The 11,355-nt window shown below is 40.6% G+C and overlaps 1 protein-coding gene across 3 annotated transcripts in view; it reads right to left on the bottom strand.

Annotated features, from left to right (window-relative positions):
- The window catches only part of LOC130547139 (netrin receptor UNC5C-like), a 113,164-nt gene that overhangs the window by 53,281 nt on the left and 48,528 nt on the right, over positions 1-11,355 (bottom strand). For all 3 annotated transcript variants that reach the window (XM_057322841.1, XM_057322851.1, XM_057322860.1), the window contains one exon: positions 6,862-6,965. In XM_057322841.1, coding sequence (XP_057178824.1) covers positions 6,862-6,965 — 104 coding nt within the window. The remainder of the gene's footprint in view (positions 1-6,861; positions 6,966-11,355) is intronic.

Genomic DNA, 11,355 nt, shown 5'->3' with positions numbered 1-11,355 from the left:
GTGTGTGTGTGTGTGTGTGTGTGTGTGTGAGAGAGAGGGAGAGAGAGAGAGAGAGAGAGAGAGGGAGAGGGAGAGAGAGAGAGAGAGAGAGAGAGAGAGAGAGGGAGGGTTGGGTCTCGGGGCCGTTCAACAGACAGAACTGGGCCATCAGAGAATGTCACTGAGGCCCAAAGCTATATATACACCTCTCACACACACACACACACACACACACACACACACACACACATCCCATGAGTCCCATCATACTGTATGCTATCAATATCATAGTGTAGAAAATCTTAGAATAAAATGTTAAAGAAATATGAATATGAAAATATTGAACATATAATGTAAACTGTATTATATAACTGTCAGTTCTGGTCCTTGATTCTGATTGGCTGAGCCAATCTAAGCCGTTATAAAATACCCCAGTAACCCACTGCTTCTTGGGGTTTATTGCTTTAATAAATATCACTATAATGGAGTGCCTCAGAGATGACGTAGGCTAACCCGGAAGTAAGCGCCGCGCTGGTTCCCTCGACCGAAAGCCTGTGCGTTTTTCCAATAGACTTGTGGAAGATCGCAAAAAAATAAGATCTGTGATTAACAAATGTTCAAGATGTTTACATGTTTTGTCTATCAAGATCATCTTCAAAAATGAACACAACATTTGTTTCTTTTGAAGCCGAAATACAATCGTCAGAAGTAAAAAGCTAACACGATGCTATAAACAGACTACACTTAAGGTCGCTCGACATCAACGAGCCTCCGACAACTCTTTCAAACTTTATTAAAAACGTGTTCCCTGGTAAGTTATTACTCCGTGAATTAATCCACATCAGTGTTTTAAGAGATTTGTGCCCATGTTGTATTACGTGTGAGCTTTATTATTAGGTTATAACCGGTGTGTTTTATGAAAATATTTAGAGGTTTTGTTTAACACAGACCTTATTTCGGGCGATTTACTAAAAACCCATTCAAAAAACCCACAGACATTGGAGCGATGGAGCCTGAAGTCCTAAGATGCTAACTCTCTTCCGGGGTTTGCATACAATAAAGGTAAGAATAAAGTAAGAATACTACATTTAAAATGGACAAGTTTAAAAAGATAGCAGTGAATAGAGAGGAAATAAAGGCTGTAATGAGGAAAGATGTAAACTGTAGTTCAGAGAGTTAATGCTACAGATCTGAACAACCATACGCACGAATGAGACCTGAAATCACGCGTCTTCAAGGTCAGATGAAGCGCTGCGTTTCTCACCGAAACTCCTCGCATGATATAACACAGACCGATGCTGGAGGAGGAATCCACACCGCTCTACTCCAGTCAAATACCGCGGTACTAACGGATGAAGAGAGCCAGACGTAGAGACACAGAGATGTGAAGTGGTGCTTCTTTACACCAGAGAGGATGATGGACAGCAGCACACACACACACGCACACATCTCTCTCTCTCTGTGTGTGTGTAAGAAGAAATGAAGAGATGACATGTTGCTGCTTTAACGTCCCGTCAAGAGAACACTGCATCCATGAAGTCTTGTGAGCTCTGAAGGAGCAACGGCTGAGCAGTGAGGAGGTGAGGTTATATGGAGATTATAGTGCTCTCGGTCATTAATCACAACACAGATGTACCCACAACCTCTACTTCACCAACTCCACACTTCACACTTCATTACTACAGCAGCTCTGTGATGTGACGTTTGTTATCAGCACTTTTATTTCATATATTTATTTATTATATGAATTGTCTGCAGGGTGTATCAATTAAAACAACAAAAGAATTGATTGCTTCTATTGTTTGCCTCATTTGTAAGTCGCTTTAGATAAAAGCATCTGCTTAATGACTAAATGTACATGTAATCGGATTCATGTGGACAAATTCAACATCAACATTTAAGGTGAAAATTAGGGATGCACCGATACCATTCTTTAAAGACCGATATGTTTTTACTGGTACTCGCCGCTACCGATGCCTGTACCTTTTCACAGCACAGCGAGACCAATACAAATAGAATCACTTCTTAATTACAAACAACACCTTAAACACATTCTGAAAAATAAACAATTTCATATGCTTTTCACAAACTTTCAAAGCTAATTTCACAACAAATTTCTGTCAGTTCTGTCACATGAGGCATCGGTCTTTGCTACTGTATGTGTAATGTGTGTGTGTGTGTGTTATATTGTCATGAGTGTGTATGTCTGTAATGTGTGTGTGTTATATTGTCATGAGTGTGTATGTCTGTAATGTGTGTGTGTGTGTGTTATATTGTCATGAGTGTGTATGTCGGTAATGTGTGTGTGCGTGTGTGTGTTATATTGTCATGAGTGTGTATGACTGTTATGTGTGTGTGTGTGTGTATATGTGTGTGTTATTGTCATGAGTGTGTACTGTATCGGTGTTTTTTTACTAGAACATGAGCTGAGTATCGGGCCCGATGCGTATACTGGTATCGGTGCATCCCTAGTGAAAATATAGAATTTTAATTGTTCTCAGACTCTGTTTCGATCACTTTTGTACAGTACAGTACAGTAAATGCGTGTGTTTATGAGGGAGATGCAGAAACAGTGAGAAAATAAAAGAGCGTTGAGATGATTGACAGCTGCAGACAGCGAGGACAGATTTTCAGTTACGGGTCGCAGTGGAGATCAGTTATGCATTACATGTGTGATTCGTCCCATGAGCCCGACGTGATGAAAACACACTTCCCACCGAATACCACGTTAAACTACTAACACACACACACACACACACACACACACACACACACACACACACACACACACACACACAATGCAACACTTCCTCTGCTCACTCGAGAGCTTAAACACACACACACACACACGCACACACACACGCACACACACACACACACGCACACGCACGCGCACGCGCACACGCACGCACGCACGCACACACATGCACACACACACACATACACTCAGCTCTGCCTCTCGGACACCGATAAACTCTTAGAAAAATTCTTCTGTGGATTTTATACATACTGAAGAATCCCAAGAATCACTTGATGTCTGTAAATATTCTAAGAAACCACACACACACACACAGAGACATGAGTTATCACAGTGACCTGGTGATTTCTGAAGTGTGTGTGTGTGCATACATGTTAAAATGTGTGTGTCAGCATGTGTAGTGCATTAACAGGACTGGGACACAATAACTCACTTCATGTCTAGATGCATTTGTGAAATTTACACACGCGCTGACTGACACATTACCGACATACAGAACATCAGCACATTTAATGAATGAGCCACCGTGAAAGTGTGTTCCCGTAAATAACCTCCATCTTCATTAACATACAACACAAGAAAGCTGTTACGCCTCCAGCTCATGAAGAACTGATTAATAAATCCTGGAACTGCATCAACACTGAGCGGAACATTCACTGACTCTCACAATACATGTGTGTGTTCTACACTATTGAGACTGTGTGTGTTGTGCATGTACACATGTTGNCATTATTGAGTGCAGTGTTGGGGGTAACGCGTTACAAGTAACGTGCGTTACGTATTCAGATTACTTTTTAAGTAACAAGTAATGTTACGCAGTTACTTTATACATATACATATCAATACTCGATTTACTTTGTTTTTCAAGTAACTTGAGTTACTTTTCAGTCTAATCATTGATTTACATGAACATTTTTTAAAGTGCAGAAGTGAAATTCTGAATTAAAAGTAGTGCAGACATGATCGCTCATGCTTGCGCAGAAACAGTCGCTAGTCAGACATAAGCAGTGTTGCCATGTCTGCAGTGCTGCAGTGGTCCGGCTTTGTTTTTGTTACGCAAATCTGGCAACCGTTGACACAGCGATGGGAGGCCAGAGCTCAGATGCGAAGCTATAGTGTGGCCGCACTCGCCACCATGGACAAAATGCCTGCAAATGCCGGTCATGCTCAATAGATCACTTTCAGATCGTGAAATTAGCGCGAGTCATGACACGCAACAGCAATCAATGGTCTCATGCCTCATGAATGTAAACATAAGCTGTGTTCGACTGTTTGTGGCGCTGCACGCACAGACAGATCTGTAGATTTAAATGGGCGTGGTCACTGTCAGAAGAATGGTTTGGGAGTGGGCGGAGCACGGGAGAAAGAGAGGAAACAACTGTCACCTGTTAGTCTCCTCACCAAATACCAGCATATATACAACATAATATTATTTTGAGGGGAAAATGACATTTAACATATTATATAATATTAGTAATATATTATATATTAGATTAATCATAATTTCGTATAACACTATCGAGTTGTTTTGGCTCAACGAAGTGCTCAGCAATGCAAAGAGGATCTGTCATATCACTTATATATTACTTTTTTAAATAAAATAAAAAAACACCCATATTTGCCGGCCAAAATTCCTCCTTTTCCCACACAGTGTCATACGGCTGGAAACGACTCTGCCGTCCCAAAAGCTCACCAGTTGCACCTTGTACAACTAGCCGCGCTGTCAAAACACAATAAATAGGGAGAGTGACACCGAAGTTAGCAGTGTCAACAGTAGGCAGAGCTCTGAGGTGGAGGACTACTGGTCAGGAAATATTTGAAATATAGGCTATATAGGATTGTTAAATGCATTACAGTGTTAAACACTAAAGAACAGCAAAGTCTGGAAAAGCATGAGCATCAATTAGGTGAGGAAAAGTAACGCAAAAGTAACGCAAAAAGTACTTTCAGTTACTTTCCACAAAAAGTACCCAAGTACCATATTTAGTTACTTTTTTAAGAGTAACTTAATATTGTAACTAGTTACTTTAAAAAGTAACTTTCCCCAACATTGATTGAGTGTGTGTGTGTGTGTGTGTGCGTGCGTGCGTGAGTGAGTGAGTGAGTGAGTGTTGTACAGTATTGAGCGTGTGTGTTTGTGTGAGTGTTGTACATTATGGAGTGTGTGTGTTTGTGCATGCGTGAGTGTGTGTTGTACAGTATTGAGCGTGTGTGTTAGTGTGTGTGTTGTACATTATGGAGTGTGTGTTTGTGCGTGCGTGCGTGCGTGAGTGTGTGTTGTACAGTATTGAGTGTGTGTGTATTGAGTGTGTATGTGTGTTGTACAGTATTGAGTGTGTGTGTGTGCGCGTGTGTGTATTTTACAGTATTGTGTGTGTGTGTGTCTCAGGAGTGTTTCTGATGGTTTCTGCAAGTTTTATTAACACATCATTCATACAGCTCCCTCACTATATAAACTCACTATGTGTGTGTGTGTGTGTGTGTGTGTGTGTGTGTGTGTGTGCACGCGTGTCAAAGGGCAAAAACATAACTGTGAGTGTAAAAGGTGAAAGTCTTTAGTTAGTAACTTCAGGCCAGCGGTGTGTCCAGACTAACTTGTACTGTATATATATCACCATGGAAACAGGCAGGTTTAATGAGGGGCTCTGTGATTGGCCGTTGAGTGAAACCTCAGACCCGTGTCTCGTCTTCATCGCACTGTTATTGCAAAGTGTTTTCTCTCACTAATGGAAGCAACTCTCGCCGTGGGTGTTCAGATCGTCCGCCCGCCAAGCGTGGAGGTCACCGGGTCCCGTGGTTCAGTATAAAACCATATTTACATAAAAACATACATCGGGCTCGAAGCGTTCCGGCATTCTCTGGGGTTTTTAATGCACACAACATCGAGCGACGCTGTGAAGGACAGAAGTTTTTGTCTAGGCAAAGTTGACGAGCGGAACAGAGAGATATAGCAGCACACGCTGGAATTCATCCGTCTCTCCCTCGGATCTCATCTTACACACATCACCGGAAATATGTGTGTACGTCACGCACACGGTTATGTGTCTCCGGAGTGCCGGTGACCTCTGGGTCAACATGAGAACCAGAAAGACCTCTGAAAGCTTTTGACACGAGCACGCTGACAGAAACATACAGCAATAAACACTCAAAACTTAACAATAAAACTTCTTCATCACTGCTTTTCATTCACTGAGGACTGAAAAACAACGCAGAAGTCACGATTTTTGTCAGATGATATTGCTGGACAGTGTTGGGTGTAAATAGTTACTAAGTAATTAGTTACTGTAATTTCATTACTTTTCCCTTAATAAAGTAAAGTAAGGGATTACTCTTATTTTTTCTGTAATTTAATTACAGTAACCTCTGAATTTAACAAAATACTGTGTAATATATTCAATAGTGGAAATGACATCAAAATTATATGTCTAACTTGTTTTGTAACGTTTAATTTGTATACTTTGGTAAGTTAATAAGAATAATTTATGTAGTTATTTATGATTTATTGTAATGAATTAAAAGAGCCGTTTCATGTCTATCCTTGAATCACTGAACTAATCAAGGTTGATGTAGGATATAGAAAGTAATTAGTGAGAAGTAACTAAATACTTTTTGGAGAGAGTAATTTGTACAGTAATCTAATTACACTATTGAATATGTCATTAGTAACTTGTAATTAATTACTTTTCCAGAGTAACTCACCCAACACTGTTGCAGGACTACCATTATATTATATTGATTGACAGATACTAGCACCACATTACTTAAGCAGATTTTCTCAATGACAGCATCTATCAAAAAAACGCTGTCAATCACTCACATCCAGTGTGTTCAGACGAGCACCTACCATTTCAATTTCATTATCAAATGTTCATTTGATGATATTCCTTTTAGCTTGAACGCATTCAAATGTTGCTCAGTCAACCGTGACCGTCAACCTCTCCTTTAATGAATCTCATTTCCTTTCTTTGTATTCGCTATGATCATAACTTACAAAATATGAAGAGCCTTTCAAAAGAGAGTCTGACATTGAAACAGTTCATATAAACTGTATTGTACAGACATTGACACGTACGTGTGTGTGTGTTTGTGTGTGTGTGTGTGTGTGTGTGTGTGTGTTTGTGTACCTCAGCGGGTGGGACACCTTCAGGTGGGCGGCACTGCAGTAACACTTCCTGTTCCAGTGACACTTCTTTACCCAACGGCTCCTGTTCAAACGTCTTCCTCAAAACTGATGAAGGTGGAAGAGAGAACATGAGAAAATTCAGCCTGTGATTTCAGTGGGAATGGACAAACACACACACACACACACACACACACACACACACACGGACACACACACACAGACACACACCCTCACAGAGATGTGATTTATTTGCCTATTACCAGCTCCCTCTGTGAGTCCATCAGCAATGTGAACAAAAACACACATTTAGAGTGTGTGTGTGTGTGCGTGCGTGTGTGTGTGTGTGCGCGCGTGTTTTATGTCCAGCTGAATAGAGAAATCTCAGTGTAGACAACCGAAGGTTCTGGGTGAAGCATTGGAAGTCTTTTGACAATATTCAATAAATACAGTAATTAAATATATTAACTGAAGAAACCAAGAGCCATTGACGGCAGTAATATTCAAAATGTTGATTATAAAATGTTTAAAGAAAGAAATGCCTCGAGCAGATCATTGAGTCAGACTGTGATGTTCGGCCGTACACACACACACATTTCTGCGTTTACAATTCACAGGTTCACATGCGATGTGTTGCTTTGGCCTTCTGTCCATGATACGTCGAGCGTTAGACACCCACGCACCACAAACACGCACACATGGCCGTGAACATTTACAGAAAGCATCAGGAGAAATTATATTCATACCCACACGCATTCATACACGAGAGAATAAAGCGAATGAAGAGCAAAAGCTTTTACTGTAGAATACAGCGGATGACACATTCTGAGGATGAAGATGACCACCTGTATAAGAGACTGATATAAATGTGAATAAATTCTCATCCTCGGACACACATATGATGCTCATGATATGACTCCACAAATCTGTTGCTTTTCCATTTAAAGCAACAAAAAATGTGTATAAGAAGGACTGTAAAAAATGCAAGACAACAAAAAGTTCATGTTAAAAAATACAAAAAATTGGACATGAGATGCTCTTGTGGAAGATTCTCAGCTCATGCTGGAATGACATCAATCATAAAATGTGTGTGCGTGTGTGTGTGCCTGCGTGTGTGTGCGCGTGCCTTTGTGCGTGTGTGTGCGTGCCTGCATGTGTGCGTGTGTGTGCGTGCCTGCATGTGTGCGTGCGTGCGTGCGTGCATGTGTGCGTGCGTGCCTTTGTGCGTGTGTGTGCGTGCCTGCATGTGTGCGCGTGTGTGTGTGTGCCTGTACGTGCCTTTGTGCATGTGTGTGCATGCCTGCGTGTGTGTGTGTGCATGTGTGTGTGTGTGCGTGCCTGTCTGCGTGTGTGTGTGCATGTGGGAAGGGTAAACCCTACGGTATGGGGACAAAATGTCCCCACAAAGATGGCAATATCCAAAATCCTTGTCCTTGTGAATGTGCCCCTTGTCCTTGTACGGGGAATGTCCCCATAAAACATGGAAACCCATCATGTGTGTGTGTGTGTGCCATTGTGTGTGTGTGCATGCGTGTGCGTGGGTGTGACTGCGTGCTTGTGCATGTATGCGTGTGGGCATGTGTGTGTGTACGACTGCGTGTGTGCGTGCGCGTGTCCATGTGTGTGTGTGCATGCGTGCGTGCGTGTGTGTGGGTAAGGTAATGCATTCAACTCACAGTTTTAGTGCACAACATCACTACAGTAACAAATCTTAAAGAGCACTGATATCATGAACAGACACACACACACACAGGTTTGGTTTACACATAATCATTTTTAGACTGTACAAACTGTATATTGTATCCTGTAACCCTCATCCTAACCCTAAACTAAACCAAACCATCACACAAACCTTTCTGCATTTTTACGCTCGCGCACACATGCATCCACACACACGTACACACACACAGTTGATAATGAAATAACACATTAATGCAGCAAACTCTTAAGAGCCCCTAGTTATGATTATTAACAATATTACTTATGTTTATTGTGATCTATGTTATTATTCATCTAAATTAAATTCTTACATATTCTTATTAATCTTATTCATCCTACTGCTGCACCTCTTTACCGCGGTAAAATCACTGTAACGTGATCTCTCGTGATTTACTGCTTTAATGGATTACATGTGAAACAAACAACTATGAAATATGACGTCACATTGAGTTTCAGACTAAATTATCCAAATGTGAAAATGCTGTCATTAGCACTCATCCGTTGTTGTATGTGTGAGACTTTCAGTATATCACAAAACTTCATGATTCATATGCTGGCCAATCATTTCTATATGATGAAGTTGAGTGACGTCTGTCAAAGTTGACAATACTGTAAATAAAAACACAACATAAAAATGTTTCAAAACTCACCAAACAACAAAAACAGCAGCAGATGTCAGAATGAACGTCATGTGTGTTCATAATGAGTAAATTATGGCATGATTTAAATTTTTGGGTAAATTATTCGTCAACACAACATGAGCTGACTTACAGTTAGAAAACTGTGGCAACAATGTGATAAAAAGAGAGCAATTTTTTATCGTAAAAGTAATTACAGTACATTTATTAACAATAATTATCAACAATTCTTCCTCCAAGTAATATAATATGATTAACTCTGCGCTGTTTACAACTGCAAAACAATTGATTTTCTAAACTCAAATCTACACAACACAAGCAGTTTATTCCTGACCCAAACACACACGCACGCACGCACACACACACACGCGCGTGCACACACACACACACACACACAGAGGGTGTGTGTGCTGTCAGAGAATTCACATGAATTTATTTGGCCTGTAACTTTGTTGTGGGTGGTAAATCAGTGAGATCATCGATCATCTTGTTCAATCTTCCTGTCATGTTTGTGTCTCTCTGCTTGATAGCAGTTATATGTCAATGGCAATGCTTGTGTGTGTGTGTGTTGGCGTGTGACAGAGTGAGATTTTTTTGCCCTGTTAAATCACCCATAAAATAACCCAGCGAGAGTTCCCACAATGCCAACACACACACACACACACACACACACACGCACGCACGCACGCACGCACGCACGCACGCACGCACGCACGCACGCATGCACTTTGTATATACTGTATACAGAAGTATCTGTGTGTATTTATTGTTTCAATGTCATTATAATACAGAGCTAATAAAAAGGTATTTGCTAAAACATGCCGCACAAATGTAAAAGCACATCATCCATCCGTCTGCATGTCAATGTCTGTCTGTCTGTCTGGTGTTTTTAATGTTGTTTTGCTAAGTGCATTGATTCATTCTGAAGCCATTCAGAAGACAGGAAGTTGGTGGTGCTACGCCACCAATCAGCTCCAGTCTCTCTGTCTCTAACACACACGCACGCAAGTATTTTACAAAATATTATTTTTTTTTAGAAATAAAGTACATTTAGTTCAGTCGGACACTTCAGATGAATTAAGCCGCGTCTGCTCCCCAAAGTTTCTTTTTTAAAGTCAGGCGTGTCAGTTGTTTAGTATTTCGTTCATTTAATATCAGGGAATTTGTCTTTCTTTTCTGTTATCGTGTATTTATTAAAATAACACTTATTTTATTTTGTGTTGTAACGCTTATGTAATATCCATCTTATTCGTTTTTGTTCATAAAACTACGTTTAATATAAGCCGGTTTGTCATAGTACTGTTTTATTGTTTATGGATTATTTGTTAGGAATTAAAATGAGCAAACATTTTGAGCATAATTGTTAAAAGAAAATGTAAGATGTAAAGATCTAATGTTAGGCATAAAAAATGTTGTCAAAAGTTTATTAGTCGGTGGAGACATTTTTTATATTTATATATATTTTCCCACGTATCCCGATTACGACATTTATAACATTCTGAGTGCTGCAAAAGCTCTGAGAAGATTTCCAGCGATCTCATAATGTTGCGTTTAATGTCATGGTGGCATATATTTCCATCTAAAATAATTCCTAAAGGATTTTTTTGCCCCCATCTTAAAACTAAAGTTTATTTTTTAAATAATTTTGGTGACACTTTTCCCTCAAGTCCCTTTAACATTTAACCCTGGTGCATGCACGACGTGATGGCAGGGGGAAATTATCTTTTTTGAGTGTGAGCGGAGGCCCCGTCTGTTGTGTGAGGCCCGTTTCAATTGAAACGATAGCAAAGGCCGTCACTGACATGCACACACGCACACACACACACACGCACACACACACACACGCACATGCACACACGCACACAAAAATACACACGCGCGCTCATGCTCATGCACACACACACACACGCACGCTCACACACAAACATGCACGCACACACACACACAAAAACACACGCGCGCGCTCATGCACGCACACGCACATGCACGCACACACACACACACACACACACGCACAGACACAAACACGCACGCACACACACATGTTGGGTTTCCATGTTTTATGGGGACATTCCATAGACACAATGGTTTTTATACTGTACAAACTGTATCTCATATTCCCTCCCCCTAACCCTAACAAT

Source organism: Triplophysa rosa, linkage group LG2, assembly GCF_024868665.1.
Source record: "Triplophysa rosa linkage group LG2, Trosa_1v2, whole genome shotgun sequence".
Lineage (NCBI taxonomy): Eukaryota > Metazoa > Chordata > Actinopteri > Cypriniformes > Nemacheilidae > Triplophysa > Triplophysa rosa.
Note: the sequence above shows the minus strand (reverse complement) of the source record. Positions and strands in the feature narration are given on the sequence as shown.